This window comes from Trematomus bernacchii, unplaced genomic scaffold (genome assembly GCF_902827165.1).
Source record: "Trematomus bernacchii unplaced genomic scaffold, fTreBer1.1, whole genome shotgun sequence".
Classification (NCBI taxonomy): domain Eukaryota; kingdom Metazoa; phylum Chordata; class Actinopteri; order Perciformes; family Nototheniidae; genus Trematomus; species Trematomus bernacchii.
This window is the reverse complement of record NW_022987646.1, coordinates 1244234-1261031: the sequence shown is the minus strand read 5'-3', so window position 1 is coordinate 1261031 and position 16798 is coordinate 1244234. Positions and strand designations below refer to the sequence as shown.

General features: G+C 41.1%; 5 protein-coding genes and 1 pseudogene across 10 annotated transcripts in view; all 6 read right to left on the bottom strand.

The window, feature by feature from the left end:
- The window catches only part of LOC117485400 (protocadherin gamma-C5-like), a 243915-nt gene that overhangs the window by 160241 nt on the left and 66876 nt on the right, over window positions 1-16798 (bottom strand). The gene's annotated exons all lie outside the window — the stretch shown is intronic.
- LOC117485433 lies at window positions 432-3010 on the bottom strand (annotated as a pseudogene).
- On the bottom strand, window positions 3987-6443 carry LOC117485406 (protocadherin gamma-A10-like). The gene has a single exon (XM_034133963.1). The coding sequence runs from the start codon at window positions 6441-6443 to the stop codon at window positions 3987-3989; it is 2457 nt and encodes an 818-aa protein (XP_033989854.1).
- Window positions 7248-9710, bottom strand: LOC117485432 (protocadherin gamma-A7-like). The gene is made up of 3 exons (XM_034133989.1): window positions 9427-9710; window positions 7365-8133; window positions 7248-7310 (listed from the first exon to the last, which is right to left on the bottom strand). Exons 1-3 carry the CDS (start codon window positions 9708-9710, stop codon window positions 7248-7250), a joined length of 1116 nt encoding a protein of 371 aa, XP_033989880.1.
- Window positions 10409-13371, bottom strand: LOC117485431 (protocadherin gamma-A7-like). The gene is made up of 4 exons (XM_034133988.1): window positions 12979-13371; window positions 12210-12221; window positions 10924-11679; window positions 10409-10441 (listed from the first exon to the last, which is right to left on the bottom strand). Exons 1-4 carry the CDS (start codon window positions 13360-13362, stop codon window positions 10409-10411), a joined length of 1185 nt encoding a protein of 394 aa, XP_033989879.1. The 5' UTR covers window positions 13363-13371.
- Window positions 14311-16767, bottom strand: LOC117485405 (protocadherin gamma-A9-like). The gene has a single exon (XM_034133962.1). It carries the CDS (start codon window positions 16765-16767, stop codon window positions 14311-14313), a length of 2457 nt encoding a protein of 818 aa, XP_033989853.1.

Genomic DNA, 16798 nt, shown 5'->3' with positions numbered 1-16798 from the left:
CAGTGGATTAGAAGGTAAAACTAGTTTCGATATATCCGTTTGCTGATGGTTAATGACGTCCTCCGCCTTTAAATGCAAGTCTGTGAGATGATGTTGTCTCTTTCGTGCCCTAAACCTCGACAAAACACAGAGAGCCTTCTCCACTGTATAGTCTGCTTAGGGATGGACTGAATGACGACATTTAACAGGATATCATTTACTGACCAACAGCGTCGCTTAGAGTCTAAAAGCTGAACATCAATTACAGCACATACTCATGTGCCAAAACTATTTCCCAAATTTGAATAAGCAAAATAAATGGTATCTAAACAATGATTACGTTGTCAGAACACTGCGCACAAATCCGAAGACTGAACATTACTGATGCTGCATTACTTTCCTCACAACGCATTGAGACAAAATACAATAAATATAACATTTCATATGAAGGCTCATTCAAGAGCCTTTGCTTTTCCAAACATATCTTTGCAATTTTTAAAAGACACAGCATTTTGATCAGGTTGTGTAAGAAAAATAAGCTGTCCTTGGTGCTGAACATGGAACTAGAAACAAAAAGAGAACAAAGGGGCCAAAAAGACGAAGCTGGCATTTTTGACTCACCTCTAGAGGAGAGTCAGGTTCATCCAGGATGCTCTTTTCACTCTGTATCCGCTGCATCGTCCCTGTAGAACTGGGGTCCATTATCAGCATGTTCTGACTACCGGCTCTGCCGAACTTACAGTCACTCTTTCTGGAGTCAGTCGTCCTGCACACCTCGTAATTGTACACGTGTTGGAGAGTCCCTGTCCCCAAAGTGTCTGAGTAACGTGGTGGATAATATGGAATCACAGGGAGATTGGAGTGACACATGATGCGAGACTGTCTCCACCTGTAGATCTTCACTGATATAATAACCACTAAACAGGTAATGAAGAGGAAGGACACTACAGCCAGAGCCAGCACTAAGTAAAAAGTCAGGTTGTCATTGTACTCCTTGTCCTGTGTAAAGTCAGTGAACTCAGACAGCACTTCCGGGAAGCTGTCCGCCACCACCACGTTAACAATGACTGTAGCTGAACGAGAGGGCTGCCCGTTGTCCTCCACTATAACAGTCAGTCTTTGTTTCACAGCATCTTTATCAGTCACCTGGCGGATAGTCCTTATTTCTCCATTCTGTAAGCCCACTTCAAACAGCGCCCTGTCTGTGGCTTTCTGCAGTTTATAGGAGAGCCAGGCATTCTGTCCAGAGTCCACATCAACAGCCACCACTTTAGTGACCAGGTAGCCCACATCTGCTGAACGAGGCACCATCTCAGCCACCAGAGAGCCACCAGTCTGGACTGGGTACAGGACCTGAGGAGGGTTGTCGTTCTGGTCCTGGATCAGTATTTTAACAGTCACACTGCTACTGAGTGGAGGAGAGCCTCTATCCTGCGCTTTGATGACGACAACCAAATGTTTGATCTGCTCGTAATCAAATGAGCGTACTGCCTGTATCATTCCGCTTTCTGCATTTATAGAAACATATTCAGAAACCGGAGACCCACCAATTTTTGTATCTTCCAGAATATAAGATATACGGGAGCTTTGGTTTTCATCGGGATCTTTAGCTCTCACAGTGAGAACAGAAATACCTGGAGAGTTATTCTCTGCAATAAACGCATTGTAAACACTTTGTGAAAACACAGGAGCATTATCGTTCACATCAGATATCTTTAAATGAAAGGTTTTTCTTGTCGAGAGAGGAGGCATTGCTGCATCTGTCGCAACTACAGTGATATTAAATTCTGAAACACTTTCACGATCCAATACCGTATCTGTTACCAAAGTGTAGTAATTTCTTAAATTAGATGTGATCTTAAAAGGTGCATTTTGTTCTATTTTACATGTCACCTGTCCGTTTTCACCTGAATCAAGATCTTTCACATTTATAATGCCAATAGTTGTACCAGGAGGAGAGTCTTCTGACACAGGGCTAGTGAAGGACATGACACTAATCGTAGGGGAGTTGTCATTTACATCACTTACTTCAATTATCACTTTACTGGAATCTGTCAAACCTCCCTGATCTTTGGCCTCGATTCTAAGTTCGTATTTTTTTTCTTTTTCATAATCAATTAACCCTGTTATAAGAACTACACCAGATTGTTCATTAACTGTAAACAAATTACTAAAACCACTGCTGATGTCTGAAAAATAATACGTTACAATACTATTTGATCCAAAATCTTTGTCACTGGCGTTAACAGTGGTAACGTAGGTATCTCTTGGAGCGTTTTCCGTTAATGTAGCTTTGTATACAGACTGATTAAATACAGGTGCATTATCATTCACATCAAGAACAGTGATATCTATATTTACTTTACCAGATCTCTGCGGAGATCCACCGTCAACAGCTATCAGCTTTAGAGACAGATTAGGGTAGGTCTCTCTGTCTAATGGCTTTTGCAGCACCATCTCTGCGTATTTCTTTCCGTCGGCATTAGAGGTTTGTTTCACAACAAAATTCTCATTCTCGGTCAAAACATATTCCTTTAATCCATTGACACCAACATCTGGGTCTTCTGCACTCGTCAACGGAAAACGAGCGCCAGCACTGTTAATTTCGCTGATTTGAAAACGGATAGTATCTTTTTTGAAAACGGGAGAATGATCATTTATGTCTGTTATTTCTACTGTAATTTGATGCAACTCCATCGGGTTTTCTAAAATCACCTCAAAGCTGAAGCTACACGGCGTTTCGTCTCCACAAAGCTGCTCTCGGTCTATTCGCTCTTTCACGACTAGAAACCCTTAGTCTGTCTTCAGCTCGGTGTACTGAATGTTTTCTCCGGTCACGATACGGGCCCGTCCAGAACGGAGCCTCTTCAGATCCAAACCGAGATCCTGTGCTAGATTACCGATTAGGGAGCCTTTCTTCATCTCCTCTGGGATTGAATATCGGACTTGTCCACTGACCACTTGGATTAGATATATCAAGAAAAACAGGAGCTTCCCATTATGTCCGCATCCAAAGTGCCATCTCACGCATCGCGAGTATGGAGAGATTCCACTCGCCATTGCAAAAATAAAAATAGGAAAATATACTCTGCACCGAAAAAAACACGACCCGTATCCTGAAAAGGACACTGAGCGTACGTATAAGTAGACTTTCCGTGGTCTTTTCAGTTTGTATTTATCCGAATTAAGATTTAAATGATTGCTTGTTTTATACCCTCAGATATCAGCTCACAAAGTGCACACCACCTCCTTTTCTCTCATAGGGAGGGGACTTTGTGATAACGTTTTGGAAAACGTAGATTAACCAACAGCGTCGTTTAGAGTCCACAATCAGTAACACCGTGCAACATCGAATACATTTTGGAAATAATAAGTGGTTGATCAAATCTGAATGGTGCATACTCAAACTATGACAAAATACGTAATCCAAGTATTCCGTAAAATAAAATAAAAATACATATTCATCTAAAATTAATTATTATCATGTATGTATTTGTGTGCAGTTAAATCTTTATAAACGCAAATAGAAACATAATTACCAAACAAGTAACCCAAATGAACACAAGCAAAGTACAACTTCAATCCTATTTAATTTAGGGAAACAATGTGAAATATAAAACATGGGGCTTGGTAAAACTAATTGAGATTAAATAAGGAACGCATTGATTTTTAGTAAAAAAATGCAGGTCAAGAGCAAACCACAACCACTATTTCAAACGTTTTAACAGACTGGTGAGCAGCCTCGATGCAAACCACATACAAAAAAATGACAAGACCAAGGTAAAACAAAATGCGTCTAAAAAAAACCTTGTCTATGTAAAACCAAAAATCAGCATATTAATAAGAGGGAAAAAATGAGAAGAATATTTTGTAAAGTTCTGAAAGTAAATAATGAAGCGGTATTCATATCAAACGAGAGGAGAGATGCTTTCCATGGTGCTGAATAGGATGCAGCACTTCACTAACAATGTCTCTAAACACAGAAAAAGAGGAACCGTCACAGAAAGCTACATTATTTGACTAACCTCTAGAGGAGAGTCGGGTTCATCCAAGATGCTCTTTTCACTCTGTATCCGCTGCATCGTCCCTGTAGAACTGGGGTCCATTATCAGCACGTTCTGACTACCAGCTCTGCCGGACTTACAGTCACTCTTTCTGGAGTCAGTCGTCCTGCACACCTCGTAATTGTACACATGTTGGAGAGTCCCTGTCCCCAAAGTGTCTGAGTAACGTGGAGGGTAATATGGAATCACAGGGAGATTGGAGTGACACATGATGCGAGACTGTCTCCACCTGTAGATCTTCACTGATATAATAACCACCAAACACGTGATGAAGAGGAAGGACACTACAACCAGAGCCAGCACTAAGTAAAAAGTCAGGTTGTCATTGTACTCCTTGTCCTGTGTAAAGTCAGTGAACTCAGACAGCACTTCCGGAAAGCTGTCAGCCACCACCACGTTAACAATGACTGTAGCTGAACGAGAGGGCTGCCCGTTGTCCTCCACTTTAACAGTCAGTCTTTGTTTCACAGCATCTTTATCAGTCACCTGGCGGATAGTCCTTATTTCTCCATTCTGTAAGCCCACTTCAAACAGCGCCCTGTCTGTGGCTTTCTGCAGTTTATAGGAGAGCCAGGCATTCTGTCCAGAGTCCACATCAACAGCCACCACTTTAGTGACCAGATAGCCCACATCTGCTGAACGAGGCACCATCTCAGCCACCAGAGAGCCACCAGTCTGGACTGGGTACAGGACCTGAGGAGGGTTGTCGTTCTGGTCCTGGATCAGTATTTTCACAGTCACATTGCTACTGAGTGGAGGAGAGCCTCCGTCCTGAGCTTTGATCACGACAACCAAATGTTTGATCTGCTCGTAATCAAATGAGCGCACTGCCTGTATCATTCCGCTTTCTGCATTTATAGAAACATATGCAGACACCGGAGACCCGCCAATTTTTGTATCTTCCAGAATATAAGATATACGGGAGTTTTGGTTTTCATCAGGATCTTTAGCTCTCACAGTGAGAACAGAAATACCTGGAGAGTTATTCTCTGCAATAAACGCATTGTAAACACTTTGTGAAAACGCAGGAGCATTATCGTTCACATCAGAAATCTTTAAATTAAAGTTTGTTCTTGTCAAGAGAGGAGGCCTTCCTGCATCTGTCGCAACTACAGTGATATTATATTCTGAAACACTTTCACGATCCAATACAGTATCTGTTACCAAAGTGTAGTAATTTCTTAAATTAGATGTAATCTTAAAAGGTGTATTTTGTTCTATTTTACATGTCACCTGTCCGTTTTCACCTGAATCAAGATCTTTCACATTTATAATGCCAATAGTTGTACCAGGAGGAGAGTCTTCTGACACAGGGCTAGTGAAGGACATGACACTAATCGTAGGGGAGTTGTCATTTACATCACTTACTTCAATTATCACTTTACTGGAATCTGTCAAACCTCCCTGATCTTTTGCATCTATTCTGAGCTCGTACTTGATGTCTTTTTCATAATCGATAGCACCTCTAATAAATACGAGACCAGTTTTTTCATCAATCATAAACAAATTACCGAGTTCACTATTGAGGTCGGAAAAAGAATACGTTACAATACTATTTGACCCAAAATCTGCATCACTGGCGTTAACAGTGGTAACGTAAGTATCTCTGGGAGCGTTTTCCATTACTGTAGCTTTGTATACAGACTGATTAAATACAGGTGCATTATCATTGGCATCAAGAACAGTGATATCTATATTTACTGTACCAGATCTCTGCGGAGTTCCGCCGTCAACAGCTATCAGCTTTAGAGACAGATTAGGGTAGGTCTCTCTGTCTAATGGCTTCTGCAGCACCATCTCTGCGTATTTCTTTCCATCGGCATTAGAGGTTTGTTTTAAAACAAAATTCTCATTCTCGGTCAAAAAATATTCCCTTAAATCATTGACACCAACATCTGGGTCTTCTGCACTTGTCAATGAAAAACGAGCGCCAGCATTAGCTGATTCGCTGATTTCAAAACGGATAGTATCTCTTTTAAACGTAGGAGAGTGATCATTTATGTCTGTTATTTCTACTGTAATTTGATGCAACTCCATCGGGTTTTCTAAAATCACCTCAAAGCTGAAGCTACACGGCGTTACGTCTCGACAAAGCTGCTCTCGGTCTATTCTCTCTTTCACGACTAGAATCCCTTTGTCTGCCTTCAGCTCGGTGTACTGGAGGTTTTCTCCGGTCACGATACGGGCCCGCCCAGAACGGAGCCTCTTCAGATCCAAACCGAGATCCTGTGCTACATTACCGATTAGGGAGCCTTTCTTCATCTCCTCTGGTATAGAATATCGGATTTGTCCGCTGACCACTTGAATTAGATAAAGAAAGAAAAACAAGAGTTTCCAATTCTGTCCGCAGCCAAAGTGCCATCTCAGGCATCGAGAGTGTGGAGAGATTCCACACGCCATTGCAAAAATAAAAATAGGAAAATATACTCTGCACCGAAACCAACACGACCGATATCCTTTAGTTTCTATTTATCCGAATTGAGATTGAAATGCTTGCTATTGTGTTACCCTCAGATATCAGCCCACTAAGTGCACACCACCTCCTTTTCTCTCATAGGGAGGGGACTTTGTGATAACGTTTTGGAAAAACGTAGATTAACCAACAGCGTCGCTTAGAGTCTAAAATCAGTAACACCATGCAACATAGATGACTTTCTGGAAATATTAAGTGATTGATCAAATCTGAATGGTGCATACTCAAACTATGAAAAACTACGTAATCCAAGTATTCCGTAAAATAAAATAAAATACATATTCATCTCAAATTAATTATTATCATGTATGTATTGGTTTGCTGTTAAATCTTTATAAACCCAAATACCGTTTGTTAATTACCAAACAAGTAACCCAAATTAACACAAGCAAAGTACAACTTCAATCGTATTTAATTTGGGGAAGCAATGGGACATATAAAACATGGGGCTTGGTAAAACTAATTGAGATTAAATAAGGAACACATTGATAGTTAGTAAAACATTTCAAGTCCTGAGCAAACCACAACCACTATTTCAAACCTTTTAACAGACTGGAGAGCAGCCTCGCTGCAAACCATGTTTAACAAATGATAAGACCAAGGTAAAACAAAATGCGTCTAAAAAAAAACTTTGTCTATATAAAACCAAAAATCAGCATATTAATAAGAGGGAAAAAGTGGAAAGAATATTTTGGAAAATTCTGAAAGTAAATAATGAAGCGGTATTCATATCAAACGAGAGGAGAGATGCTGTCCATGGTGCTGAATAGGATGCACCACTTCACTAACAATGTCTATAAACACAGAAAGATAGGAACTATCACAGAAAGCTACATTATTTGACTAACCTCTAGAGGAGAGTCGGGTTCATCCAAGATGCTCTTTTCACTCTGTATCCGCTGCATCGTCCCTGTAGAACTGGGGTCCATTATCAGCACGTTCTGACTACCAGCTCTGCCGGACTTACAGTCACTCTTTCTGGAGTCAGTCGTCCTGCACACCTCGTAGTTGTACACGTGTTGGAGAGTCCCTGTCCCCAAAGTGTCTGAGTAACGTGGTGGATAATATGGAATCACAGGGAGATTGGAGTGAAACATGAGGCGAGACTGTCTCCACCTGTAGATCTTCACTGATATGATAACCACTAAACACGTGATGAAGAGGAAGGACACTACAGCCAGAGCCAGCACTAAGTAAAAAGTCAGGTTGTCATTGTACTCCTTGTCCTGTGTAAAGTCAGTGAACTCAGACAGCACTTCCGGGAAGCTGTCAGCCACCACCACGTTAACAATGACTGTAGCTGAACGAGAGGGCTGCCCGTTGTCCTCCACTATAACAGTCAGTCTTTGTTTCACAGCATCTTTATCAGTCACCTGGCGGATAGTCCTTATTTCTCCATTCTGTAAGCCCACTTCAAACAGCGCCCTGTCTGTGGCTTTCTGCAGTTTATAGGAGAGCCAGGCATTCTGTCCAGAGTCCACATCAACAGCCACCACTTTAGTGACCAGGTAGCCCACATCTGCTGAACGAGGCACCATCTCAGCCACCAGAGAGCCACCAGTCTGGACTGGGTACAGGACCTGAGGAGGGTTGTCGTTCTGGTCCTGGATCAGTATTTTCACAGTCACATTGCTACTGAGTGGAGGAGAGCCTCCATCCTGAGCTATGACTACCAGCTGAACTTGTTTAATTTGCTCATAATCAAAAGAACGAATTGCACTAAGAACTCCAGTTTCAGAGTTCAAAGACACATAAGTAGAAACTGGACTTCCACTGACTTGTGTTTCCTCTAAAAGATAAGAGATTCTCGCGTTTTGGTTCCAATCAGAGTCCCGCGCGCTGACAGCAAATATTGTCGCTCCAGGTGAATTGTTCTCTGTTATGTAAGCGGAGTAACTATTTTTATTAAACAAAGGTGCGTTGTCATTTACATCAGAAAGTTTAAGATGTAATTCTCTTGAGCTAGAAAGTGGGGGAGAGCCCATGTCAGTGGCTGTTATTGTTATATTATATTCGGAGACAGATTCTCTATCAAAGTGTTGATCTGAGATCAAATTGTAATAATTAGTTAGAGAAGATTCTATCTTAAAAGGAAGTTTACCATCTATTGAACATTTTATTTGCCCATTTTTTTCAGAGTCTGGATCTTTTATATTTAAAATAGCGATTGTTGTACCAGGAAGGGCATCCTCAGAAATTGGACTGGAAAATGACATTATATTTATAACTGGTGCATTGTCGTTAACATCTAGAACATCAAATATAATTTTACTTGTTCCAATTAAGCCACCCTGATCCTTTGCCTCTACTCTCACCTCGTATTTTCTGTCTTTTTCATGATCTATTTGCCCAGACACAGAAACTATGCCGGTGATTTCATCAATACTGAATACATTTGCTGCACTTCCTTTTGTTTTTGACAAACTGTAATTTATGAGTCTATTTGAACCACTGTCAGCGTCTGTGGCAATAACTGAGATAATGCTCGTGCCTTTCATTGTGTTTTCCATCAGAGATGCTTTATACACTGATTGGTTAAATATTGGAGCATTGTCATTGGCATCTAACACAGTGACATCTATATTTACTGTACCGGATCTTTGGGGAGTTCCTCCGTCAACTGCGATCAGTTTTAAAGACAGATGGGGATGTAGCTCTCTGTCTACAGGCTTCTGAAGCACCATTTCAACATATTTACTTCCGTCTGGATTTGCATGTTGCTTCAAAATAAAATTATCGTTTGGTGATAAAACATAATCTTGCAACGCGTTTTGCCCCACATCTAGATCCTCTGCGCTCTGCAGTGGAAACTGCACCCCGACTGCAGCCGATTCACTCATTTCAAAACAGATAGGCTTCTCTTTATTTGGAAAGCTGGGAGCATGATCATTGATATCTAAAACCTCAACAGTTACTCTGTGCAGTTCCATTGGATTTTCTAAAATCATCTCAAAGCTGAAGCTACACGGCGTTTCGTCTCCACAAAGCTGCTCTCGGTCTATTCTCTCATTCACGACTAGAATCCCTTTGTCCGTCTTCAGCTCGGTGTAGTGGATGTTTTCTCCGGTCACAATACGGGCCCGCCCAGAACGAAGCCTCCTCAGATCCAAACCGAGATCCTGTGCTACATTACCGATAACAGAGCCTTTCTTCATCTCCTCTGGTATAGAATAACGAATCTGCGCTCCTACCATATTAACCGTGTGAAGCAGCAACATAAGCAGTCCTATTTGCCCTCGAAATCCATAAAACAATGGAAGTCTTGCGCATATGAAGGTGAGAGATCCCCGCAATGCCATCACGGCAACACAGAATAAAAAAATCTGTATCCAGTGGATAAGAAGGTAAAACTAGTTTCGATATATCCGTTTGCTGATGGTTAATCACGTCCTCCGCCTTTAAATGCAAGTCTGTGAGATTATGTTGTCTCTTTCGTGCCCTAAACCTCGACAAAACACAGAGAGCCTTCTCCACTGTATAGTCTGCTTAGGGATGGACTGAATGACGACATTTAACAGGATATCATTAACTGACCAACAGCGTCGCTTAGAGTCTAAAAGCTGAACATCAATTACAGCACATACCACACTAAAACTGACAAACTGAACTCTTCCTAGAAATCATTTCGGAAAGTCTTTAAAAAAACTACTTTACTGTGGTAAATTGAAATATTTGCCATTCAACAGGTTGTTTAATACGAAATTATTAGTATAAATTTAAGGCAATAGGACCAGTATGATTAAAGACAATGTAATCTCACTTTCAAGAAAAGTGGTCTACTGTGCACACGTTCGAACAAGAAAAACAATAAATAAATACATAAAATGGTAATCTTCATGTTAAAAATATAGGCATGTTTAAAAGCGAAAAACTTTGATTGACTCCCTATAATTTAGTGGTTTGCATGGTCTGATAAATCAATCACCTATAAGCAATATCATGAAAGTGGAGGATCCTGGTTCTACTTAAGACATTGCACAGCACTGTTCAAAATGCATGTGTTGCTAACGTAAACCACACTAACAGCATCTTTCTTTTCCAACCGTGAATATATTTTACCTGCTCATGTGACAAAACTATTTCCCAAATTTGTATAAGTAAAATAAATGGTATATAAACAATGATTGCGTTGCCAGAACACTGCACACACATCTGAAGGCTGAACATTACTGATGCTGCATTACTTTCACCACAACGCATTGAGACAAAATGCAGTAAATATAACATGTCATGAAGGCTCATTCAAGAGCCTTTGCTTTTCCAAACATATATTTGCAATTTTTAAAAGACACAGCATTTTGATCAGGTTGTGTAAGAAAAATAAGCGGTCCTTGGTGCTGAAAATGAAACTAGAAACAAAAAGAGAACAAAGGGGCCAAAAAGACGAAGCTGGCATTTTTGACTCACCTCCAGAGGAGAGTCAGGTTCATCCAGGATGCTCTTTTCACTCTGTATCCGCTGCATCGTCCCTGTAGAACTGGGGTCCATTATCAGCACGTTCTGACTACCAGCTCTGCCGAACTTACAGTCACTCTTTCTGGAGTCAGTCGTCCTGCACACCTCGTAATTGTACACGTGTTGGAGAGTCCCTGTCCCCAAAGTGTCTGAGTAACGTGGAGGATAATATGGAATCACAGGGAGATTGGAGTGACACATGATGCGAGACTGTCTCCACCTGTAAATCTTCACTGATATAATAACCACTAAACAGGTGATGAAGAGGAAGGACACTACAGCCAGAGCCAGCACTAAGTAAAAAGTCAGGTTGTCATTGTACTCCTTGTCCTGTGTAAAGTCAGTGAACTCAGACAGCACTTCCGGGAAGCTGTCAGCCACCACCACGTTAACAATGACTGTAGCTGAACGAGAGGGCTGCCCGTTGTCCTCCACTATAATAGTCAGTCTTTGTTTAACAGCATCTTTATCAGTCACCTGGCGGATAGTCCTTATTTCTCCATTCTGTAAGCCCACTTCAAACAGCGCCCTGTCTGTGGCTTTCTGCAGTTTATAGGAGAGCCAGGCATTCTGTCCAGAGTCCACATCAACAGCCACCACTTTAGTGACCAGGTAGCCCACATCTGCTGAACGAGGCACCATCTCAGCCACCAGAGAGCCACCAGTCTGGACTGGGTACAGGACCTGAGGAGGGTTGTCGTTCTGGTCCTGGATCAGTATTTTAACAGTCACACTGCTACTCAGTGGAGGAGAGCCTCTATCCTGCGCTTTGATCACGACAACGAAATGTTTGATCTGCTCGTAATCAAATGAGCGTATTGCCTGTATCATTCCGCTTTCTGCATTTATAGAAACATATTCAGAAACCGGAGACCCGCCGATTTTTGTATCTTCCAGTATATAAGATATACGGGAGCTTTGATTTTCATCGGGATCTTTAGCCCTAACAGTGACAACAGAAGTACCTGGAGAGTTATTCTCTGCAATAAACGCATTGTAAACACTTTGTGAAAACACAGGAGCATTATCGTTCACATCAGAGATCTTTAAATTAAAGGTTTTTCTTGTCGAGAGAGGAGGCCTTCCTGCATCTGTCGCAACTACAGTGATATTATATTCTGAAACACTTTCACGATCCAATACCGTATCTGTTACCAAAGTGTAGTAATTTCTTAAATTAGATGTGATCTTAAAAGGTGCATTTTGTTCTATTTTACATGTCACCTGTCCGTTTTCACCTGAATCAAGATCTTTCACATTTATAATGCCAATAGTTGTACCAGGAGGAGAGTCTTCTGACACAGGGCTAGTGAAGGACATGACACTAATCGTAGGGGAGTTGTCATTTACATCACTTACTTCAATTATCACTTTACTGGAATCTGTCAAACCTCCCTGATCTTTGGCCTCGATTCTAAGTTCGTATTTTTTTTCTTTTTCATAATCAATTAACCCTGTTATAATAACTACACCAGATTGTTCATTAACTGTAAACAAATTACTAAAACCACTGCTGATGTCTGAAAAATAATACGTTACAATACTATTTGATCCAAAATCTTGGTCACTGGCGTTAACAGTGGTAACGTAGGTATCTCTTGGAGCGTTTTCTATTACTGTAGCTTTGTATACAGACTGATTAAATACAGGTGCATTATCATTCACATCAAGAACAGTGATATCTATATTTACTGTACCAGATCTCTGCGGAGATCCACCGTCAACAGCTATCAGCTTTAGAGACAGATTAGGGTAGGTCTCTCTGTCTAATGGCTTTTGCAGCACCATCTCTGCGTATTTCTTTCCGTCGGCATTAGAGGTTTGTTTCACAACAAAATTCTCATTCTCGGTCAAAACATATTCCTTTAATCCATTGACACCAACATCTGGGTCTTCTGCACTCGTCAACGGAAAACGAGCGCCAGCACTGTTAATTTCGCTGATTTCAAAACGGATAGTATCTTTTTTGAAAACGGGAGAATGATCATTTATGTCTGTTATTTCTACTGTAATTTGATGCAACTCCATCGGGTTTTCTAAAATCATCTCAAAGCTGAAGCTACATGGCGTTTCGTCTCCACAAAGCTGCTCTCGGTCTATTCTCTCTTTCACGACTAGAATCCCTTTGTCCGTCTTCAGCTCGGTGTACTGAATGTTTTCTCCGGTCACGATACGGGCCCGTCCAGAACGGAGCCTCTTCAGATCCAAACCGAGATCCTGTGCTACATTACCGATTAGGGAGCCTTTCTTCATCTCCTCTGGTATAGAATATCGGACTTGTCCGCTGACCACTTGGATTAGATATATCAAGAAAAACAGGAGCTTCCCATTATGTCCGCATCCAAAGTGCCATCTCACGCATCGCGAGTATGGAGAGATTCCACACGCCATTGCAAAAATAAAAATAGTAAAATATACTCTGCACCGAAAAAAACACGACCCGTATCCTGAAAAAGGACACTGAGCGTACTATAAGGAGACTTTCCGTGGTCTTTTCAGTTTGTATTTATCCGAATTGAGATTTAAATGCTTGCTTGTTTGATACCCTCAGATATCAGCCCACTAAGTGCACACCACCTCCTTTTCTCTCATAGGGAGGGGACTTTGTGATAACGTTTTGGAAAACGTAGATTAACCAACAGCGTCGCTTAGAGTCCACAATCAGTAACACCGTGCAACATAGAATACATTCTGGAAAGAATAAGTGATTGATCAAATCTGAATGGTGCATACTCAAACTATGAAAAAATACGTAATCCAAGTATTCCGTAAAATAAAATAAAAATACATATTCATCTCAAATTAATTATTATCATGTATGTATTTGTGTGCAGTTAAATCTTTATAAACGCAAATAGAAACATAATTACCAAACAAGTAACCCAAATGAACACAAGCAAAGTACAACTTCAATCCTATTTAATTTAGGGAAACAATGTGAAATATAAAACATGGGGCTTGGTAAAGCTAATTGAGATTAAATAAGGAACGCATTGATTGTTAGTAAAAAAAAAATGCAGGTCAAGAGCAAACCACAACCACTATTTCAAACGTTTTAACAGACTGGAGAGCAGCCTCGATGCAAACCACATAAACAAATTACAAGACCAAGGTAAAACAAAATGCGCATAAAAAAAACCTTGTCTATGTAAACCAAAAATCAGCATATTAATAAGAGGGAAAAAAATGAGAAGAATATTTTGGAAAGTTCTGAAAGTAAATAATGAAGCGGTATTCATATCAAACGAGAGGAGAGATGCTGTCCATGGTGCTGAATAGGATGCAGCACTTCACTAACAATGTCTCTAAACACAGAAAAAGAGGAACCGTCACAGAAAGCTACATTATTTGACTCACCTCTAGAGGAGAGTCGGGTTCATCCAAGATGCTCTTTTCACTCTGTATCCGCTGCATCGTCCCTGTAGAACTGGGGTCCATTATCAGCACGTTCTGACTACCAGCTCTGCCGAACTTACAGTCACTCTTTCTGGAGTCAGTCGTCCTGCACACCTCGTAATTGTACACGTGTTGGAGAGTCCCTGTCCCCAAAGTGTCTGAGTAACGTGGTGGGTAATATGGAATCACAGGGAGATTGGAGTGACACATGATGCGAGACTGTCTCCACCTGTAGATCTTCACTGATATAATAACCACTAAACACGTGATGAAGAGGAAGGACACTACAGCCAGAGCCAGCACTAAGTAAAAAGTCAGGTTGTCATTGTACTCCTTGTCCTGTATAAAGTCAGTGAACTCAGACAGCACTTCCGGGAAGCTGTCAGCCACCACCACGTTAACAATGACTGTAGCTGAACGAGAGGGCTGCCCGTTGTCCTCCACTATAATAGTCAGTCTTTGTTTAACAGCATCTTTATCAGTCACCTGGCGGATAGTCCTTATTTCTCCATTCTGTAAGCCCACTTCAAACAGCGCCCTGTCTGTGGCTTTCTGCAGTTTATAGGAGAGCCAGGCATTCTGTCCAGAGTCCACATCAACAGCCACCACTTTAGTGACCAGATAGCCCACATCTGCTGAACGAGGCACCATCTCAGCCACCAGAGAGCCACCAGTCTGGACTGGGTACAGGACCTGAGGAGGGTTGTCGTTCTGGTCCTGGATCAGTATTTTCACAGTCACGTTGCTACTAAGTGGAGGAGAGCCTCCATCCTGAGCTTTGATCACGACAACCAAATGTTTGATCTGCTCGTAATCAAATGAGCGTACTGCATGTATCATTCCGCTTTCTGCATTTATAGAAACATATTCAGAAACCGGAGACCCGCCGATTTTTGTATCTTCCAGAATATAAGATATACGGGAGTTTTGGTTTTCATCAGGATCTTTAGCTCTCACAGTGAGAACAGAAGTACCTGGAGAGTTATTCTCTGCAATAAACGCATTGTAAACACTTTGTGAAAACACAGGAGCATTATCGTTCACATCAGAGATCTTTAAATGAAAGGTTTTTCTTGTCGAGAGAGGAGGCCTTCCTGCATCTGTCGCAACTACAGTGATATTATATTCTGAAACACTTTCACGATCCAATACAGTATCTGTTACCAAAGTGTAGTAATTTCTTAAATTAGATTTAATCTTAAAAGCTGTATTTTGTTCTATTTTACATGTTACCTTTCCGTTTTCACCTGAATCAAGATCTTTCACATTTATAATGCCAATAGTTGTACCAGGAGGAGAGTCTTCTGACACAGGGCTAGTGAAGGACATGACACTAATAGTAGGGGAGTTGTCATTTACATCACCTACTTCAATTATCACTTTACTGGAATCTGTCAAACCTCCCTGATCTTTTGCATCTATTCTGAGCTCGTATTTGATGTATTTTTCATAATCGATAGCACCTCTAATAAATATGACACCAGTTTTTTCATCAATCATAAACAAATTACCGAGCCCACTATTGAGGTCGGAAAAAGAATACGTTACAATACTATTTGACCCAAAATCTGCATCACTGGCGTTAACAGTGGTAACGTAAGTATCTCTGGGAGCGTTTTCCATTACTGTAGCTTTGTATACAGACTGATTAAATACAGGTGCATTATCATTGGCATCAAGAACAGTGATATCTATATTTACTGTACCAGATCTCTGCGGAGTTCCGCCGTCAACAGCTATCAGTTTTAGAGACAGATTAGGGTAGGTCTCTCTGTCTAATGGCTTCTGCAGCACCATCTCTGCGTATTTCTTTCCGTCGGCATTAGAGGTTTGTTTTAAAACAAAATTCTCATTCTCGGTCAAAAAATATTCCCTTAAATCATTGACACCAACATCTGGGTCTTCTGCACTTGTCAATGAAAAACGAGCGCCAGCATTAGCTGATTCGCTGATTTCAAAACGGATAGTATCTCTTTTAAACGTAGGAGAGTGATCATTTATGTCTGTTATTTCTACTGTAATTTGATGCAACTCCATCGGGTTTTCTAAAATCACCTCAAAGCTGAAGCTACACGGTGTTTCGTCTCCACAAAACTGCTCTCGGTCTATTCTCTCTTTCACGACTAGAATCCCTTTGTCTGCCTTCAGCTCGGTGTACTGGAGGTTTTCTCCGGTCACGATACGGGCCCGCCCAGAACGGAGCCTCTTCAGATCCAAACCGAGATCCTGTGCTACATTACCGATTAGGGAGCCTTTCTTCATCTCCTCTGGTATAGAATATCGGATTTGTCCGCTGACCACTTGAATTAGATAAAGAAAGAAAAACAAGAGTTTCCAATTCTGTCCGCAGCCAAAGTGCCATCTCACGCATCGAGAGTGTGGAGAGATTCTACACGCCATTGCAAAAATAAAAATAGGAAAATATACTCTG

Coding starts and splice junctions, on each gene's coding strand:
- LOC117485406 (XM_034133963.1), bottom strand. CDS start 6,443: ATGGCGTGTGGAATCTCTCCACACTCTCGATGCCTGAGATGGCACTTT.
- LOC117485432 (XM_034133989.1), bottom strand. CDS start 9,710: ATGGTAGGAGCGCAGATTCGTTATTCTATACCAGAGGAGATGAAGAAA. Junction 8,134..9,426: donor ATGGAACTGCACAGAGTAAC/TGTTGAGGTTTT, acceptor TGTGACTGTGAA/AATACTGATCCAGGACCAGA. Junction 7,311..7,364: donor AACCCGACTCTCCTCTAGAG/GTTAGTCAAATA, acceptor CTGTGTTTATAG/ACATTGTTAGTGAAGTGGTG.
- LOC117485431 (XM_034133988.1), bottom strand. CDS start 13,362: ATGGCGTGTGGAATCTCTCCATACTCGCGATGCGTGAGATGGCACTTT. Junction 10,442..10,923: donor AACCTGACTCTCCTCTGGAG/GTGAGTCAAAAA, acceptor TATTGCTTATAG/GTGATTGATTTATCAGACCA.
- LOC117485405 (XM_034133962.1), bottom strand. CDS start 16,767: ATGGCGTGTAGAATCTCTCCACACTCTCGATGCGTGAGATGGCACTTT.